Source organism: Pimephales promelas, chromosome 1 (genome assembly GCF_988280905.1).
Source record: "Pimephales promelas chromosome 1, fPimPro1.hap1.1, whole genome shotgun sequence".
In the NCBI taxonomy this organism is placed as follows: Eukaryota; Metazoa; Chordata; class Actinopteri; order Cypriniformes; family Leuciscidae; genus Pimephales; species Pimephales promelas.
The window spans coordinates 16,939,461-16,961,698 of NC_142769.1; the positions used below are offsets into that span (position 1 = coordinate 16,939,461).

Below are 22,238 nucleotides of genomic sequence, written 5' to 3' on the forward strand. Positions count from 1 at the left end.
ACTGCTATGATTTGGTGATTTGGATTTGCAAATTTAAATAAATAAAAATCCACACCATTACAAGTGCAGAACTGTGTTGACATCTTCAGATGTTGAAAAATATCTTGTTACATAGTTTAAACATTTATGTGTGCAAATAATTTATAAATATTGGTTGTGTAAAATTTACTATAGTACTTGAGAGTTACCACAGTTATAATTGACAAATGATAACTTGCGGTGATTTGTGTGAATAGAATTATAAACGAATATACCATTATTTGTTGCACTGGCCTTCTTATAGGCTTTTCATCAGCTCAGCCTTTTATATAAAGTGAAAAACGCATATGTTGTAATTTGCATTGTTGTGTTTTTACTATTACAGTAATGAATCATTTTGTAATGTCTTACCAATTAAAAAAAAAGTCACTCACTGAAGATTTTATTCAGATTTACAGCAAGTGGTTTATATATATATATATATATATATATATATATATATATATATATATATATATTAGGGGTGTAACGATATTTGAACCGAACCGAAAAACCGCGATACAGAACTCACGATTCGAATCGCGATACTCTCATTGCGTACCGAACACAATGGACCTCATGTCTTATGTGTAACAGTACTGAAGCTAGTTTTGTAGCCTAACCACCATTAACACCAAATAACAAGCTCCGTGTTGTGTTACTTTCGATAATAAGCAAGGTGTACTCTTTCAAATTCTGTCTATTGATTACGAAATTCAAACAATAAATGGCGTTTTGGCGCTCTTTGATGTGGTGTGACAGATCGCTGTCGGCCTATAGGCGCCACATTTCAAGCGGCAGCGCGGTGCACAAGTAAACACGATCATCTCTTCCTGAGTTACAGAATGGACACCTGAAGGTATGTTGAAAGATCATTGAAAGGCATCATATCGCAACATGACAATATCGCTCAATCAGTGTTTCAGCAGCGGAAAGATGTCAATAAAACATACAGCTTGTCACTATACCACTTTACCTCAACAGTCAAGTGATTCAGTGTCCACAACTTTGGTTCCTATAAATTAACTCTTGCACTAAATAAATGCACTATGTTAGCCTATTGTGAAACGTTTAATTGTAATTTAATTAATTTAAAGACAAAGACATTTTTTTCATTAAACCACTGTTTAAAAAAAAAAAAAAACAATTTTAGCTTCCTAAATCGAACTGAACTGAGACGTCAAAACCGCGAGAAAACCAAAGCATCAGTTTTGTGTATCGTTACACCCCTAATATACAGTATATATATATATATATATATATATATATTTTTTTTTTAAAGCAGCGTTCTCTAAGTGCTTTCTTCCATATCCGTGTTGTGCATTAACCCCATAAATGCTGAAGCAAAGGAAAGAACAGCAAATCACAACTATCACAACTATTCAGAGTTTCACTCTGAACTGACGCGATCTGGAACCTTATTAAAAATAAAGTCCACGCTTTCTTAATGTGAAAGATCACAAAGACAATGTAAAGACTGTTTTTCCACAACTTGGCATTACAAAGGATTATAGAAATTCCCTGACGCATCCCTATTGTTTTGTTGCTGGAGTAATCCCGTGTTTGCGTTTCTCTCTTATTTGATACTACATGATATGCATGAATCAGTGAGTGAGGTTAAAGAGGCCATGATGTCATAAGTAGACATTGATTTTCTTTGCATTGGCGGTCTTTCATCACACAAAATCCGAAATTCGTTGTTTTAGCAGCTTGATTTCAATAAAAACTGTTTTTGACCTAACAATTAAGTTGAGCTCTGAAACTTACAGGATATTTTTTATAGCTCAATGACCTCTTGATGTCAAAAAAAAAAAAAAAAAAAAAAAAAAAAATTCTGGTATCATTTACTCACTCTTTAGACTTTTGCTCAATCAAGGCACTTACATAAAGCACATCAAATATGGTAAACATCAAGTAGTTGACACGTGGGTAAGAGTTATGTGCGTTGATCCCGATCTGAATTCTGATCCAACCTGAATCAATCACACCGTGTTCATTTAACACGACTGAGCCTGGTTTCTCCCAAGTTTTTTTTTTTTTCCCTACATTCTGTCACCTGATGGAGTTTTGCTTCCTTGCCACTGTTGCCTCTGGCTCTCTTAGTTGGGAACACTTTATTCAACAATATTATTGATCTGACTGCACTCACGCTGCTGAATGAGAACTGAACTGGACGATGACATCATTTTTTTTTTTTTTGCAGAACTGCTTTATAGATGAATGAACTAATTAAATAATTGATCTTTACATGGAACTGAATCAACACCGAACTGACTTCAGCTGAACAACAGCTGAAATGCATAATTTTCCTGTTATCACTGGAAAGTTGCTTTGAAACAATCTGTATTGTATAATGTACTATAAAGGTGAATTGACTTCAATGTTTGTGCCTTTGTTGCCCTGTCTTGTTGTGTGGACTTCTCGAAAGGGAACGTAATCGGTTACTAACATAACCTCGGTTTCCTGAGTGTAAGGAAACGAGTATTGCATAGCCTGCCGCACTATTGCAATCTATCAGTATTTGTCGCTTCAGTCGATTTAATCCTGCTGGATGACCAAAATGGGCACTCTTGTCTTTATTGGCTTAAGCCACACCCATTTAGGCACGCTTTGACGTGTTGGGCACCAAATCACTTGATTATAGGTCGAGCGTCAGAGGCGCTTGGCCATAGGATGTGCAGTTGCCGCAGCACAGCCAAATCAGCGAGCTTGACGCTCTACTGTGTAAAACTCAAGGGGGTAATCCATCGACCGAAAGTTGAAGCCGGCCGGGTGCCGCAATCTTGTAGCAGAACTTCACTTGCGTTAGCATTTCCATTGACTCCCATTCATTTTGGCGTCACTTTATATAAATAACTTAATAAATAAATACAAATATATGAATAACTTTACATCTGAGGCGTTTGAAGACTCCATTTGTCCATTATTTATTTCTATAGAAACACGACAAAATATAAAATGCTCCATTACCTTGTAGCTTATGTTATGGCCCCGTAGAAGCAGTCTTGGTAAAAGTAGGCTAAAGATTGCGTCATAACCACGTGACTCTCTGTCGCACAGTAGAGAGATTACCATATGGACAGGAGGAGAAGCTTGTGGGCAATCGGAGAAACGTGGAGGCAAAATGACAAAATAATTAATCAGAATACCTAGCAAAAGTTTCTTCTGCTCCTAGCTCACACTCTCCGCCTCTGCAAGTTTCGGAAGGGAATGATTCAGATTTCTCATGCCACAGCCACTAGAAGACAGACGGGTTGCCCACGTCACATCTTCGTCGTCAAGGTCTGTTTGAGTCAGTTTGAGTCCTTAAAAATAAAAAAATAAAAAAACGCTAAAAATGGCCTTCACTTGTCTCAATTGAGGTCCAATGAGATGGCTCTGTCCACTTCTTATACTGTCTATGGTAAAACTGCATTTTAAATTATTAGCTTCAATATTTCTTGAGGAAAGTAGTTGCGAATTAGCTACACAATACACGTTCTCTTACTCTCAGGGAACCGAGGTTACGTCAGTAACCGAGTATGTTTTCCTGGCATGTTTGTCTCCTGCTCAACCGTAAGTTTAAGTGCTTGTATGGATTGTTTGGATGAACTTAAGTGGAATGTATATAGTTTAATTGGTGTATATGATGTTTTTTCTTGTAGAGGATTTGTTTGGGATGTAGCTATCAGTGATGCGCGGGTTGAGCGGGTGAGCGGGTTACCCGCAGTTACAGGTCATCCAAAAATGTTTTTAATGATATTCGGGTCGCGGTCGGTCGGGTCGTTTGAAAAAAGATGCCAATTAAACATTTGTATTAGTACTAGACAAAATTTTTGATGAAATATACAGCCCTACACATTATTGGCTGAATAACTGGCACGAAGATAACACACAAGCTCAGTCTAAACAGTTCTCGGTTCTATTCGAGAACCGCTGTCCCTGTGCGTTCGGTAGTACGCAGTATCTATGCGCAGTATCAGCTGCTCGTGCTCATCACTTCTCTCAACCGTGGCACCAACATGTCTCGGTTCAGTGAACTGTTGGAGTTACTGGAGTAAAATAGAATTCAGGATATTGATTTATTTCGATTCGGAGGCGACTGTCAGGCATGTCTGAAAGTAAGTAACTAACTTGTGGAGCAGCACTGACGCAAGACGCGAACTGTTTCGAACGATTCAGTTCGATTTAGTGTAGGTTCGACCGGTTCACTAAAAAGAACCGGTTCAAAAGAACGATTCGTTCACGAACCGGCCATGTCTATGATCACTACAGTCTGCAGAGATGGAGGCGGCAAGAGAAAAGGTGAAGACTGGGGAGTGGAAGCTCCGCAAATACACAAATAGAAAAGAGTAAAAGTGTGGGAGACATTTGCTGAAATAATGAAATATGATGACCAAAGAGCTGGCTTTGCCTTTGTTATGTGTAGGCCAGGCCTACGTCTTCTTGCGATGCTGTGTTGTTACACGTCTATGGCCCAATAAAGCTCCGATGAGCATTTACTACTTTTAAAAAATGCGGTCAGGAAGCGGATCGGGTACAATATTTTTTTACTTTTTTTTGCGGTCCGAGTTGCGGGCGGGTAGTTGAAAACGTCGGTCGGTTGCGGTTTGTTGTACATTGGTATACATTGACCCGCGCATCACTGGTAGCTATTGCTCACCAGTTGGGACTACTGCTCCCTTTTTATGGAAAAGCACCCTGCTTATACCGCTGAAGCACTCGTTTGGTTCGTTTGTTGTGAAACCTTAAAACTGACTAAATAGCCAAGTGTGACTAAATAGCCAAGTGTGACTAAACAGCCAAGCAGTGGACTGTGCTGGACATTCTAGAACATGACAGAATACAATGAATTGTATCTGTATTTATGGGTGTATGATGTGCAATTTATTGGGTTTGTGGATAATGAATGTGTAAATATTTGGAATACATACAGATAGAAACACCACTCTTGTACAATAATTTATTTAATAATAGATCTTTCAACTGAGACCAACTTCAGTATTTGCACAAAAGGTGATTTCCCCTTTGAATCCTGTCACTTGACCAGTGCAAAGAATCTGGGACTGTTATAACTCATTTAACACAACCATTCAAGACACCGTCACCACACTACGTGGAAAATAAAATAATAAAAAAGCTACATTGGAAACCTTAAAGGGATACTCCACTTTTTGGACTCATTCCATGGAAGTCAATGAGACCTGTCTGGTTACTGATATTCTTCTAAATATCAGAATACATCAATCGGCTGAATACATTTGAAAACAGTAAAACCCAACTGTTTAACTCTGGGGGAGTGGTAAAATGAGCCTATTTCCAAAAAAAGTGGAGTATCCCTTTAAGTGTAGTTATATGTTCCTATTTAAAAAATAAATGAAAATAAAAATTGTTGTTGCTCTTGAAAGCTGTGGTCTGTTGGGTGTTTACAGTTCCATACCAACAGATTTTGGAAGGACTAAAGTGCTGCGAAGGCAGAGGGAAGTTTGAACTCCTCATGGTAGCGGCGTGGGTGAGGGCACCAGGCTGGCAAGGCAACATTCCTGTCAGCACTTTCCCAGCACACCAACAGAGGAAGGAGAAGCAGGGAAAAACAGATTGTTTCCCATTACAACAGCAAAAGCTTGGCTGCAACAGAAAAAGGGATAGCTAGCATAAAGAGGTCATGACACGAGAAGTCAAATTTTCCTTGATCTTTGACAAATACAGAGTTTTTTTTAGCAGTAAAACATCCTGCAAGTTTCACAGCTTAAAATCCACCTTTAAGCAAAACCTCGAAAATTACATAGTTGACTCTTGTTCCTGCTGACAATCATGAACCATATTTACACACTTATTTAAGCACTCTATTCGTTTTCTTTTTCCTCTTTGTTGTCTTTTTTATTTTTATTTAGCTGCTTGTTCTAAGTGTTATGTGTTTGACTATGTACAGCTGTACATTATGTTCTTATTTTTTCCTGTAGCCTCTTGGCCAGGTCATGTTTGTAAATGAGAAGTGGTTCTCAAACATTTTACCTGGATAAATAAAGGTTAAAAAAAAAAAAAAAAAAAAAAAAAAAAAAAAAATGTCCTCCTCATTATAGAAACGCATTTATGTAATCAAGCTCAAAACTTGTTTCGTTTGCGTTTCTATATAGACTTCAGAAATACCACAGCATCAGGTACAAGTGGATCCTAAACTTTTAATGGCCTTCCAAAATGGGATGGATGATATGTTTATTAGGAGCAGATTTTTTGGTAAATGAGGTACAGCATAACGGAGAGTTGGCAAAGAAAACTATGAGATATTACAGCAGTTTTCGCAAGCTGCATGTAAACGATTTGATGAGGCTTTTCCTGTAAATTATGATTTTATATAGATTATAGGGATACACCAATCCAATATTTATTCTTAGCATCAGCTCCAATTTTTGCAGGACGCGCAAGAGCGTTTTGTGCTGCTCTGTATCAGAGCCTTTAATATTATAGTTTTGTGCACTGAAAGATTATTAATAGTCAATCTTGTTCTCTCACACATATATATTGTTTCCTCATTAAAAAGCTGTGCAATAACAAGTGCGCGGCCCCAATGTGAAAGCAAAACGTCTCGATCGCACCCCGGTGGCTGGTCCTAGAATAGGTCATAAACCTATTCAATGACACGTGAGACCCATCTAAACAATTAAATTACACTTCAAATATTGTTTTTCCAAAAATGGTTTCTGTCATTTACTACAATTTTTATCACGCTGATGTAATTTCAAGTGTTTGTTTTAAAATAAGTTTGTTTTTAGTTAGTTATTTGATTCTCTGAGCAGTAGTCACTGAAGTACCAACAGACTTTTTTGGGGGATCTTCAGAAGACTGAGGAGATTGGTGCTTTAAATGTAATATCTAAATTTCTATAATTGATTTTTTTAAAAGTGCAGGAGTGTGTGCTTACAATTGATTCTGGTGAGGGCGTGGCCTTGATTTCACGGCTTTACTTCCTGCTCACAACTGCGCAGGTCTGGTTCCGAGATCGTTCCAATCTCAAGTTCCAAGATGTCAGCGCTATATCGGGATACTTGCGGCTTCACTTTTGACCAATGGAAGAGAGAGAAGGGGCGTCGTCCATCTTTTTTTATAGTCTATGTGCAATACATTTAAAATTAAGAGTCTTTTAATTTTATAATATTTATTTTCTACAAACGGTTTCTCATTAAAGGGTTAGACCCTCGTGTCATTCCAAACCCGTAAGACCTTCATTTTCGGAACACAAATGAAGATATTTTTTTATGGAATCCGAGAGCTTTCTGACCCCTCCATAGACCGTAACGCAACAACCACTTTCAAGGCCCAGAAAAGGTAGTAAAGACATCGTTAAAATAGTTCAACCTTAAGTTGATTTGCGCAAAACAACGATTTTTTTCAACAATTCAAAAATTCAACAATTTCATCTCTTCCCTGTCAACAAATTATCTTTTCTGTATTACCAAACATCTACAAACACACTAGATCCATCCACAGAACTCCAAAACATTGGGCCTGTTGCTTAGTTGTCCCCTACTGAAAAATAGGGCCATATTTTTGGAACTGAATTAAGTTGTTTTGAACCAGGCAATATGATACGCATCATTATACAGGGGTTACAATACAATATATTGCAATGCTGTATAAAAGTGATATATATGCTCAGAATTAAAGTTAGTTCAGAAATTCTTTGGAAAACCTACATTTTCAAGGAATTCACCCACTTTTCCAACAAGTGTTTTCTGGAAGCACATGTAATAGGAATAATATAAAGAGGATTAGTAGAACATTTAAGCCAATGATTGTGGATGCCAGTTTTCATTTAGTGGTAACTACAAGGGAGGCAAAGCCAAAGCACAAATGAGCAGTAATCCTTCTTCAAATCCCCCTACCCATAAACACAGTCTGCCTGACATCACCCTGGCAACCTTAACCAGAAGTCTTACTAATTCACCAATAACCTAAAACAGAAGCACAAAGTTCACATACAACATATGAGAATACATTTGCAAGCATATGATTAAAAAAATAAACACAACTTTCATAAACACTATAAGAAAATAAGTTCGCTAGCATCTAATTTGATTTGTTTCTGTGGATTTAAATCTAGGGCTTTTGGAGATTTTGGCTTTATCTTTCTTGCTTGTTCATGTTTTTTATGCATAAAGACATTCATTCTTATGTTTATAAAACACAAGCAGCTTAACATAGAAATAGTGACTTAGTCCAATTTCTGAGCACCTAAATTCTTGTGAAGGGACTCCTGCTGAGGAGAGCCAGAATCAGATGATCGCATAATAACTAATAACAGAGAAGAGCTTAAAAGATATGACCCTTTAACTTTGGGTGTTATAAGACAATCAACTTTCTCTTTTTAACATGACAAATCCCATGTAGAACTCTACAATTTCTGCAATCTGAAAACTTGGACAGAAACATGGAATCCAATCACAAATGGAACTCATTGTATAAAGCGGACTATCACAGAACTTCAATGTTATTTTATAATTGAAAGCTACCTATTTCTGACCTGCCATTATTGGAATTTTTGAAGTACCATCAGTGTGACGGGACACACAGTTGTTTCTGCCCGAATTGGTCTCAAATCTTGTGATTTCAGGAAGAACGTTTTAATTCTAGGGGTTAAATCTGTACCAGCCACAATTTTTAAATGTTTTTTTTGTTGTTTCTCTCTATGTGACATAGACAGTCTGCAAGATACACACAAACACACATATGCCTATCCTCATAATTCTAGTTTTGACTGTTTTGAATTTGACCCAAATAAAATATTTTACTTGTACTCGGCTATATTATAATATACAGTGAAAGTCAAAAGTTTCAATACACCTGCTCAAAACCATTTTTATTCATGATTAATATTGCAATGTGTGCTTACAAACTGATAACCACAAGTGAATCACATTCACAAGTATTTAGATTAAGGATGTGGATGTCTTCGACTGGAAAGTGATGTCTAAATTATGGCAGAATTCCTGTTAAGGCAGTATGTTCGAGTAAATACTGGTCACCAACCAAAACTAGGACAATACTCATATTTACTGTATGTCTGTCTGTCTTTAATTTCTTCATTCTGCCAAAAAAAAAAAAAAACTTAAAAAAAAAACACAACAGTATAAATGGTAAAACATCCACCCCAACCCATTTACCTAAAGGAGTTAGAACAGAGACTATTTATATAGAGACATGGCACTTCCCCAATCCTTAATACAAATGTATAGAGAAAACCCGTAACACCAAAGATGGCGGTTGTATGCAAATGCCCTGCCCCTCCCGCTGGACAGCCAATCGTCTGCTTTTAACGGTCAAGCCGGGAAACATTTAAATACGTAACTGTTTGAAAAGGCGGCAGATTAGATTTGCAGTGTATGTGTGCGTTGCGTTGTGTAAATATCAGACATCCCAAGTCTCCCAGAAGTTCCTGGTGTCTCCCGCAGATTGATAGAGGCTCGTTTATGCCCGCAAATTAGGTCAAATCTCCCGGAATCTAGAGCGAGCGAGCAAGAGCGCGCATTTCAAACTGTGCAGCGCATGTGCGACAGAGAGCAAGAGAACCCTTGCGCATGCGCAGTAAAAGTATAACCTGTGGGAAAACGGCATTTTAAACCTTATTTTAGTGCAAAGTCATCAAACTTTTTCAGCAATTTTTATTATATTTTACTGCTGTTTCTATACATGCAGTTTTTATGCCTCGGTTACCAGTGAAAGTGCAGTTTTGACTCTCTGCCCATTCATTTAGATAGGAGCCTGGTCTTGTTAATTCCGAAATAGCTGCCCAGAGGCGTTGCCAAGATGGCGGCTGAGTGGCATGACTTGCCTGAAAGGACTTTGGTTAGAAGCACCATGACTACTGTACTGACCTCGCTTAAGAAATCAGTCAGACGCCAGGAGTCGAGTGGGATTTTGTGTTGCTGTTGATTTGCAGTCTCTTTTTAATGCCAAGCCTTAACCATTAGTCAATCATCCCTACTTGCTATTTGTGAAATGAACCCAGTGCTATGATTGGTCAAACTCTTCTTCTTTTGCAGTTACTTGATTTGAGTCACCAGCCTTTTGCATAGTTAAGAGTGACAAACGCTTTGGTTGCTCACATGACCTCGGTTCCCTGAGATAATGGGAACAAGCATTAAGTCAGATAATTTTCTTTGATAGCTATGGGGAAACTCAGTATTTTCTCAGAATACTGGAGCCTGATCGGTTCATGTCTGTGAATTTTACAGAAAATTGCCTTTCAGCCCACCAAGATGGGCGGGGCCCACACTTTGCACTGAAAGACTTGCACTACAATGCCTGCACTGACTGTGTGCAGAAGAAGAAAGGTACACACGTGATGATGTTTGTTTGAGTACACTTCACCAAAATCACTCTACAAACAAATCTATACTACTTGATTATTTCTTGTGACATTAGAAAAAAAATATATGTACTGTATATGAGAACATATGTATACAACACAATTACACAACAATCTCTTATTTTCTAATTTCACTAAACATTTTCATTTAATTTTGTGAAAATATTTATTAAACATGGACCTTTATTTTCAGTAAAAGGGCAGCAAACTGGGTGCAGACGTACATGCTCGGACAGTTTCCTCTTTAAGACAATGGGGTCGTTCACATTTAATACGCACTTACGCCAGCGCCACAATGATGTCATTTTTGCAGCCCGCCCCCAAGAGAACTTGCGGATGTGTCAAGTATAATTCAGCCTTGAAGCGGCATTCTGTGCACGTGTTTCAGATGTTTGTTCACAGTGAACCACGCCACAGAGGTGTAGCAGTACAGATTGGCATTCTTTTTTTTGTGTCTTATCGAACTTGAATAGCACTTGAATGAATGATAGCGTTAACAACATTCAATATTTTTATTAAAAAAATAATAATCTTATGCGTTAACACAATAATTCCGAAAGCCCTAAATAATAATCATAACAACAACAACAACAAAAACAACAACGACAACAACAACAATACAGTTACTATAACACAGAAACTCAATGTTCTTCATTACAATCTGCTAAAATAAAGTTTGGTCTAACTTGAAGAAATTATGAAAATGTATGACTATTGCTCAAATTAATGTAGGCTACTTATAATACAATTTGTTGTTTTTTTACGGAATATCACAAGTTTTCATATCTTTTAATTTAAACTATAAAGTTGCAAAAAAGGTAATTATATATATATATATATATATATATATATATATTTACAACATTTATTTGATTACCACCAAAAAAAAGTATATTAACATGTTTTTAAATTCTTTGTACTCCTGACAGCAAAATAAGCCAAACTTGGGAAGGACCAAATAGTTTTTACAGGGGGAGGCTTTGAGTTCTGTTGAACCGTTAATCACACTGGAAATGAAACTAACCAACACACAGGCAAAGCAAAGGGAGGGTGGGAGAAAGATGGCAAGGGACAGAGAAAGTATGGCATGCCCACTGGCAGGTTTGAAGGCTGGCTTACAGAACTGTGCCAATGTCAGGCAATACACACATGCCTCTCAGTTTGCATCCCTGGCACAGTAAGGTTAGGAGGAAGTGGAGGACTCAAAGAATAGAGAAACAGAAGAATGGACCTTATCCAGCTGGACATCTTATTATCTGGTTGCATGAATTCAGTTGGTGAGAGAGAAGTGAAAATCACAAACAGTATTTTATTATTAAAAAATATAATACTAACTAATTGAATACTATAAGAAATTATAAAACTAAGAGTTTTAGGAAAACCTATTAAATGTCTGTGTATATATGAAGAGTTTAGATGCAAAAGCCTCTAAGTGCCATTTGAAATTTTCTTCTAGAATGATCATTTTTATCAAGCTTGTATATTTAAGTTCAGTGATTTCACTTAAATGGCAATGATAATTACCTTTTAATTGTTATTTAAGTGAAATTACTGAACTTAAATATACAAGTTTGATAAAAATCATCATTAAAGAAGAAAATTTCAAATGGCATTTAGAGGCTTTTGCATCTGAACTCTTCATATAGATATACATATACATTATATATATATATATATATATATATATATTTTTTTTTTTTTTTTTTTTTTTTTTTTTTTTGAGGTTGGTTGGGGGCCCCCTACTACAACCGCTGTTAGGGAGCCTTAATGCCTTTATGTTAAGACTGTCACTGTTTGTATTGCCCAGTCCCACCATGAAGATTACTGAACTGTCTCAAGACTCGACCCCCTGATTGGATTTATACAAATGTAAACCATTCGCACTGTTGGCTAATATTCTTAGTGTAAAATGGACATGTAATGAAAGATAACTGCAGAATACACAAAGACTGACAAAAAAACGCAAAGATAAAAATCTCTCATTTATGAGCATAAATAATTCTGTAAAAAAAATAAACCATGCTAAGGCCTATATATGTGAGTGTGTGTGTTTTCTCAATACAGTACTACCAGGAATGCTCTAGGCTACTGTCATAAAACAATGATGAAATCAGTAGACACCTGTGAGGTTGTCCATCCTCTATATTATTGCCTATCAATGCAGAGTAACAAAAAATTGTGATGAAATTATTCTGTGAATGAATACATGTATGAAAACAGACATCCTGACACAAACAGCTGAAGCGAAAACTGGAGTGAAATTGGTTTTGTTGTGTGAAGACTGGCTGCATACACACAGCTGAGTAAAACATACAGCAGACAGTTAAGACAGAGTTGGAAAGAAAACTGATGCACTGTGCTATTGTGCTGTCTGAAAAAATTCCCAGTAAAAGCTCTCCTCTCAACAGCAGGGACTCAAACTGGACACTAACAAGAACAAGAACTGTCCTGCTGATTGACAGTGTGACGATGCACATCTGCTTCTTACTTCATCCATAACAACATTTCAGAATCAGACAAAAATCCTTGAGTTTTGGTTTGGGTGTGCAGTCAGGCTTTGGGTTTGTTTGTTGGTTCGTGTGCAAGAAAATTATGCATGGAGATAAATATTTGAACTGGGGAATCACTTTGTGTTTGCAAGGATATTTCGTGTCTGGCCCTGCAGACATGAATATAAAGGAAGAAAGACCGATTTTATGGCACCAGCTTCCCCACAATTCCGTGACACAGGATTAGGAAACATTACGACAGAGAATAAAAATCTGCTTGTACAGTGGAACCAGCCAAAACAATGAATCAGACCTGAAAGAAAAGGGAAGCTAGCAGACAAAATTAAAAAGCATTTAACAACGAGAAAGATATCTGTTGATTTAAAGGGACAGTTCACCCCAATTTTTCTTTTTTTGTTGCTATTATTACAATGAAAGAACTAAAAAAGTTTGGTTAAAACCTTGGTCAAAAGTCATACAAAGTTTGTAATATAATAAGGGTGAATTATGATAGAATTTTCATTTTTGGATGAACTATAATATTGCATTGTAGAGCTGTGGAGAGTCATAGAATAAATTAATTGGTGTGCCAAACTAAAAATAAGTGCCCAGAGTGACTGTACAGATGTGTTGTTCCATTGTACAAAGTTGCCTAGTCAACGCTATTATCTCATTCATATGTTTTAGCTTGCAGATGAACCATCCTTAAACCGAAATCTATAGCTCATTCTCAACTTCTTACGTACTGCAGATGTACAAAACTAAGCATGGGTAGTCAGCTATCTAAACAAGTTTTGATAGAATAATTTACCCAAAAATGAAAATGTCATCATAGTTTCACCCGCATGACGTCCAAATCTGTATGACTCTCTCTTTCTTCTGCAAAACAAAAAACATGTTTTTTTTTGAAGAATGTTTTTCAAAAATAAATAAATACAACAATAAATACATTATATTCCATACAATGATGAATAGTGTAATAAAGCAATAGTTTGACCTGGTTCACTAGTGTGTCTAAAACAGTGGTTCTCAGCCTGCAGCCCATCACGAATGCAAATGCATCCCACAATATGCCAACCGCATTTGAAAAATAACTTCCAGTTTTAAAATTCATTTTTATTTGAAAATGTATTTCAAATGTATTAAAGTCCCCCTGTAGTCAATAATTGTATCCATTTAAACTAATCTGTGATAGCCAAAATAGCATATTTAAATGATTTTTCCTGTGGAAAAAAAACAAAAAAACAATGCCTTAAAACAGCTTGAATGTGACTACACCCTTGCATCATTTAGTATACGTAGAATCATGAATATGCAAATGAGCCCAATCTCCACTCACTCATACAAGCTCATCTACAAGTCAATATATCATTGACTACGTTATCAAACAGCTAATAATGTGTAACTACAATTACACAATATGTTCCCGTTCACCATCTCAAGAGTTGGACAGCTAACTTTGAAAAATCAGCATCCTTAGGAACGCTGTGAACAAAAAGAATGTCAGTGGTGAAAGGCATATAGTTAATTATGGCATCATAATATATGATGCATTCGAATCTCTGAGCTTTACGAAGCCTCTGGACAGAGATGAAGTTTATGGGCGCTTAGCTTTCAAAACACACGGTGTACGTGGTAGACCAATCGCAACTGGGTCATCTGACCAATCAGAGCAGAGCAGGCTCACGAAAAGGAGGGATTTAGAGAGACCAATTCATCCTTCGAGTCGTTTAAAAATCATTGAAAAATGTTGTGTTGTACAATGTATATTATGAAAAAGTTGAACGGTTTTTTGACCTTTTATGCATATAAACCTGTAGTACGTAGGGTTGGGTATCGTTTGAATTTGAACGATTCTGATTCCGATTCCGATTCCTTGTTTCGATTCCGGTTCCTAACGATTCTCGATTCCGATTCTTTTAAGAGGCAGGGTCAAAAAAGTTTGGCTAACCTTGCTAACCAACGGCTTTTCTGAAGGAAATAATCCTTTCTGAAGGAAATACTCCTTCTGTAAAAATACTCCTTTTGTCACAAATTTTGCATTTCGCCGAGATTTTGTTATTTTTAGAAAAGTGAAGCCACACTTTGGATCGCCGACGTAAGGTACTCATGTTCAACTCGCGTGGTTATGCCAACACTTCCGGTAGACGCTTCTTCGTTGGTGTTGTTCAGCGGTTTCTTGTTCCGCTCTGCGGACTGTGAATATCGAAACTAGGAATCGAAATTTTAACTTTTGAACGATTCCGGGAAAAACGAAAAGTTAGTCTCGGTTCCAATCGATACTCGATTCTCGATACCCAACCCTAGTAGTACGAGACATAGCATATTAAATACATTAAAAACTTGATTTTCACCAAAGGGAGTCTTTAAACAAATTTAAACAAAGTTTTAACTGTTTTTTGTCATATAAAATAAGTTTTGTGATATATTATTTTCAGACGTACTGACGCAATTACGCAGATAACGAACACTTACAAGTGCACACTTTGGCAGAATTTCAACAGTCATCAGCAGACATTAGTTTTAAAATTAGGGATCAAAATGGACAAAGTTGTTCTTATAGGCGAGAAAGACTAAATGAGGAAAATACCAATGAAGTAACACATGCAAGCAGTCAGCGAAGGTAGAAAGAGTGCTCGAAGAATGGAAGAATCGGTTTGATGTCTATGAGAATGATGGGCAAACTTTCTGTTTGCTCTGTTATAAAGTACTGGCCATATGCAAAACCTGCAATGTCAAAATACATTTAGATACCACCCATGCAACATTTGACAAGAAATATCCACCTGGATCTTAGGAAAGAGCGCTCAAGAAGATAACTAGTCTTGAAAAAAAAAATCAATCCGCAGGATGAAAAGTTTACTGCTCAGTAATAGAGTTATGCCTTGAATTTCATAAATGTCTGAGAACTTAACAGAACAAGTAAAATCTAAGCTAGCCATTGCTTCAGCACTCAGTTTGGTTGTGGATGAATCAACAGACATCAGAGGCTTTACTCAGCTTTGGGTGAGATATGTGAATCTCTACATGAGTGATCAAAGGGCGGAGACATTTACTGTATAGCACTTAGTGAAACATGCAAATACATAAACATACTGGCACCTCAGTTGTCTCCATCACTATACTGATGGTGCACCCTCAATGATGGAAAAACACAAGGGTCTTGTTGCTGAAATGTGAAAAATCTCTGCTGACGGCTTGTCATTTCACTGTATTGTGCACCAGCAAAGGGGTTGGGTATCGAGAATCGAGTATCGATTGGAACCGGGACTAACTTTTAGTTTTTCCCGGAATCGTTCAAAAGTTAAAATTTCGATTCCTAGTTTTGATATTCAGAGTCCGCAGAGCGGAAGAAGAAACCGCTGAACAACACCAGCGAAGAAGCGTCTACCGGAAGTGTTGGCATAACCACGTGAGTCGAACATGAGTACCTTACGTCGGCGATCCAAAGTGTGGCTTCACTTTTCTAAAAATAACGAAATCTCTGCAAAATGCAAAATTTGTGACAAAAGGAGTATTTTTACAGAAGGAGTATTTCCTTCAGAAAGGATTATTTCCTTCAGAAAGGCCGTTGGTTAGCAAGGTTAGCTAAACTTTTTTGACCCTGCCTCTTAGAAGAATTGGAATCGAGAATCGTTAGGAACCGGAATCGAAACAAGGAATCGGAATCAGAATCGTTCAAATTCAAACGATACCCAACCCTAACCAGCAATCACTATGGAGCAAGTTAGCTGATGGATACCTCATGAAGGTTATGGACACTGGACTTCATTTGAGCACGCCCCCCACAATTTATCGCTGTTTCATTGCATTTTTTGACAAATTGGACTGTGCCTAAAGAGACCTCGTTCTGCACTATGAGATGCCTAGGTCACTTTCTGGCTGTATACTCTCCAGATAGTTTCTTAATGACATTGGCGAGGGAGAGAAATTTTAGAGACAAGGGGTGTAAAACAAATTTTGCTTTTCTTGGAGACATCACAGTTCACTTAAACAAGCTGAACCTGTAACTTCCAGGTGATGGAAAACACATTGATAACCTGTTGGGCTGTTTCAAAATGAGGTTAGGACTGTACACTGTACAACTCAAAGATGGTGATTTAACTCATTTCCTACTACTGAATTACACGTATGATGGTATTTTGGAGATACAACAGAGAGAAAGATTTGTTACAACTATCAATCAAATGCAAGATTTTTTTTTCTCACGAAAATCTCTCATTTTTTCAGATTTTGAGTAACTAAAATTTGCTGGACATTTCATCAGTGAGCCATTCACTTTCCCTGTGGGAAAAAAAAAAAAAAACAAGAAAATCTGCAATTTTCAAAAAAAGCTTGGCTGCAATTTTGGCTTGCTCTGCCACTCATATGAAGATGAATTGATGGATGTTTAGGCAAGGGGAAAAACCTGTACCACGCAGGCAGCATGGGCGAAACATCCCTGGATAGAACTTCAGATTATTATGTTCAAAAGTGCTTTTAATATTTGGATCAACATATATTTGTGAATGCACATTTTCTACAAACATGCACATCAAGTCACACTTGTCTTGCATTGCATGTCTTACAGACTGAAGCTTATTGACAACTACATTGTTGTACTTCATTGTTACTACTTTTGAGATGAAATTAACCAAATTGGTCAGCTCCCTACAACAGCAGGTGTTCTATTAATGATGAGTAGAATTATACTCTCTAATAATAATAATAATAATAATAATAAATGTAATTGTCTAGGTACTATAATATGTAAAATATTATCCGCTAATACATTAAATGTGGTTGGTTTGCATTAGTGATGTCATATGCAAATTATATTCAACTTGTGAGATGTGCACTTGGACCGTAGTGCGGCCCAGTGGGAAAAAAAAAAAGGTTGAGAACCACTGTTCTAAAATAACACTGGACCCCAATAACTCTCATTGTATAGACAAAATAAACTGATTTTTTTTTAAACTATATTCTTTTGTGTCCGACAGAAGATATGAGGTGAGTAAATACCACAATATGAGGTGAGTAAATGGTGAGAGAATAAATTTTTTTGTGGTGGATTGTCCCTTTAAGTCCTTGAATAATAATTGAAATTGTATTCTGATCTGACACTATTTTATTATATAATTTAAATGTATCAAATCACAGATGGTACTGTGGAAAAATACTGTTAGTACAGCCAGAGGGAATCTAAGCTCTTTCAAAAACATTCCATTGTCTTTTCTATACTTCCAAGAGGTGGAATTCTGCTTTTAAGTATGCTTAAATTCCACACAGCGATGTAAATGAAGCCTGACATTTCACCTCATCAGCATCTACTTGTGTTCAAGAGTTTCCCCTTGCTTCCGACCATCTCAAGGGACTGCAAAGGGAGGAAGTGGACTTAACATGATCATATGGGATGAGGAAATGTTTGGCAAAATGATTTGTGTTCATCCCTACAGGGCCTCAACCAAGTTAAAAAGCTTGAAATCCAAATAATCCAGCTTTAAATGGGACACACAAAGTACAGTATTACATCAATGGACTTCAAATTGAGAATGGCTAAATATGGCTTAGAGTTAACTACAACATTTTAGTGAATAATGCATTTCTAAAACCTAATGTGTGAAACACATTTTCCTCAGAGTATGACTCGTGCCTGTTTCACACTGGACGCATAAGCAGAGCAATGAATGGACGCATAAGCTCTCCATTCATTCTCTTTGTTTTCCATGTAATGTTATTTGTAGAGGGGAAAAAAAGACCATATTGCTTAATACGTAGCCGCGAAAGCTACGAAGACGTTGCAGTGTCTGGGTGCAGTCAGTCAATTACAGTAGGTGAAACTTCGACTTGACCGCAAAATACTTCAAGATGAGGGCAGAGCAGAAAGCAAAACAAAACTTTCAGAATTGTATTACACTTTATTTTAAGTGTCCATGTTAAAGTGTAATGATGCATTTAAGTACTGTGCAATAACAATTATTTGCGTACTTGTAACATGTACTAACTATAGGGTTAGGTTTAGGATTGGGGTTTAGATTAGGGTTAGTTACATATAATTATGGATAATTTATTACTACAGAAGCTGTGCAACAAGGGACACTATAAAATAAAATTTTACCCAGAATTGTGTACACAACCACCCTATAGTAGCAAAAATACACTCAATCTTTTTTTTAAATTCCCCATAAAACAGAAACAGGTTCTAAATCTATCCCATTGTAATGAACAATGGAACAGGCCTCACTCATGACTGGTAATGGACTCTGCCCTACTAGAATAGTTCCTCTCCAGAGTGAACTGCACACAGTCCACTATGTTTTTCTTCTCACTACAGCAGCAGATGTTAACACAAGAATGTCTCATATACATGTCAAACAATTAAAATGTTGGCTGAAACAATTATCATAAGTGTCTTCATGTATTCCCGGTATCTGAGCCACGGAAGAGGCAGTGGAGTAATTTTATATTTTGAAGAGAAAGGACCCAAAAAAAGCAAACTACTTTTTTTATGTTCCATTTTATGTCAGACTGCTTTGTAAATGAGGTTTAATATAAAGCAGGATTTGCGGAGGTGTAAAGGCACCGCCCTCTTAGAGAAAGTGGGGTGGGGAGCAGCAGCTCATTTGCATTTAAAGACACAAACACAAAAACCCTCTACCCAATAAAGGGCCATTTAGGGAATGGTATAATAAATTAAAGGCATAATAGGATATTTTAGCCTGGTCGTTTACACCTCAAAATATGCCTCAAAATATGACTGGAGAAAACCTACTGTTTGGAGGATGTGGAAAAACAAGTGTGAGTATTTGTATTACAATCTATAATTGCAATATATATTTTTTTAAATAATTAACATATTGATTTTTTAAATCCAATTAACCAAAAAAAATAAATAAATACCAGATGACTAGATTATCAAAATAATTGTTAACTGCAGCTTTAATGCAAGCCCTGGGCCACTCAATCCTGCACTGTTCTACTTTCCTTCAGTTACATTAGGATTTGAGTAGGGCTGGGCATAGACACCTATTTCACAATTCGATCCGATTTCGATTCACAAGCTTGGCATATACAACACATTATCACATTTCTATAATTCAAATTCATTTAAGGATTGTTAGGCTGCCTAAACTAGGTGAACTGGAACCATAGCCACTTTCCGACCAAGTAGTTACAGGAACTTAGTTATAGGAACTGTCCACTTCTAAACAGTTCTAAGAACTACTCTCCCCCAAACTCGGTTTTGCTGCTTGCGTTCGCACTGGCCAAGTGGTTATAGGAACTGGTAGGAGGGGTAACGCAAGCACGGCGACGGTCTTTATCACTAGACGTAGCGCGGCCACATACAACAACAACAAACCAGCATGGAAGAGGCTATTGCAATGTTCCTGTTCTGCCTTGCCGGGACCTAAATAACGGAAAACGAACGGCGGCGTTTAAAGATTATGCTTGAGTTCTGTACAGAGAAACACAGAAGACGAAGGCTCCAGTGTAATATGATATTAAGCAATATGATGGAAGAAGATAAAAGAGCAGAGCGCAGGAGGCAAACAAAACGACGGGTAAGTTTAGCTAGGCTATTATTAGCAATTAGCTGGTTGAATGCATTATGTTTGTCTTAATCCTCGTTGTAATGTTTTGCAAAAACACAGCGTATGGCAGACAGCGCGCTACAAGTTCCGTGTTGACAGTGGGTATGACTTATAAGTTGAACCAATCAACGTAGACCTAGGGAAAGGAACTAAAAAAGTCATCGCTCTAGACTAGGTACTGAAAGAGTTATAGGAACTACGGTCTGAGGAACTAAACAAAAATCCCCAATTTAGTCCAGTTGGAACACAAGAAAAAAGGGGTTATAGGAACGTTAGGTTCTAGGAACTGCAAAAGTCCCTCTGGTCGGAAAGCGGCTCATGAACACTTAACACCAGATGTGCTTGTTACATCGTAAGAAGAATGGCATCTATGCTAATATTAGACTGTCTTTAGACTGTCTGTCTCATCCTTATCCTGAGGCTACTGTAGTCAGCCAGATCTGGGTCGTATCCAAACCAGATGGTGGACCTGTACCCAGACATGACCACAACACATCCCTGAATGTCAGACCGCGTCAACTCGAACAATCCCATGTGTAGACCACGTCGTCAGGACAGTCATAGGCCAGATCCTCAGCAAAGCCCACAAGAACCACAAGTCCTCTGCACAGACCCTTTGGCCAGCTTTGGCTCCATGACTGAATAAAATATTTTGAATCCTACCGACCCACAATCTGACTTCTGACTTGTGATGCAGCCAGAAGTATCATTACACTGTGTTCGTCCATTGGCCAGAGGGGAACTGGCCCCTAACTCAGCCTGGTTTCTCCCAGTGGCACAAAAAGTGGGTATGCGCTATATGCGGCGCATAGGGGCACCAAAGCGATGGAAAAATTGAAAAAAAAAATGTATTTCTATATGTAGCTGCTGTTTTGCGTATATGTACATTTCTTCATTTCTTATATAAAATTTTAGAGGACTAACAGGCTACAGTAGGCGCCCTCATGGAGAAGGGGGGCGGGGTAATATCGCGAGCGGGTTGCTGCATACCCGTCTGACACTGGGTAGTTGTGCCCCTGGATTCTCCCAAGGTTTTTTTTTTTTTTTAATTTTTGGCATCTGGTGGATTTTAGGTTCCTTTTCAATCCCGTCTCTGGCTTGCTTAGTTGGGGACACTTACAGTAATATTCAGCAATATTACTGGTTGGACTGCACTCACACTACTGGATGAAAAATCAACATAGCTGGATAACGACATCACTGTTTGCTGCAGAGCTGAATGGATATTGGATATCTTGAATTATGTTGCCATCGTCATTGCCATTGCGAGGGATACAATGAATGACAAAAAGAAAGTCTCTCATATGTTCTAAGTGGCTTTGTGCATTGAAAAAAAATTCACCTCTAAATTATACACCACTTACTTCTACATAAAATAGAAATATTAGAAAAAGACACATTTTACTCTTTTTCAATGAATACAGTATATTTTAGTGAAAAATTACATCTAGATAAAATAAATCAATAAAATCAGATACAAACATTTTATTTGTATCACTGACAACATGGTTTTATATAATGAGTTTAATAATTACTGTAGCTTAATTATTAAAAAGACCTTAAGAAGATACATACTTCTTGTCTTTGAAATTATAATAATAATAATAATAATTCAAGTAAATTAAAAGCACATTTGGGATGAACTAACCTTTTAAGAATCAATATCAATCTGTTCATAAAAATGAAAATCAAGAAATCAATATTTTTAACCCAACCCAATTAGTTTTGAGCATGCAAAATTTCAGACACTGCCATAAATACAGTACACAGGATATGATGTCACAATATAGGACTCCTGCAACACTGCAAACCATG

General features: G+C 37.2%; 1 protein-coding gene across 5 annotated transcripts in view; it reads right to left on the bottom strand.

Annotated features, from left to right (window-relative positions):
• Positions 1–22,238, bottom strand: part of LOC120477651 (protein phosphatase 3 catalytic subunit alpha) — a 145,985-nt gene that overhangs the window by 72,867 nt on the left and 50,880 nt on the right. The window contains exon 2 of one of the 5 annotated variants that reach the window (XM_089128328.1): positions 13,664–13,731. The exons of the other annotated variants lie outside the window; for them this stretch is intronic. Coding sequence (XP_088984454.1) covers positions 13,664–13,685 — 22 coding nt within the window. The 5' untranslated portion in view covers positions 13,686–13,731. The remainder of the gene's footprint in view (positions 1–13,663; positions 13,732–22,238) is intronic. 5 annotated transcript variants of the gene reach the window in all.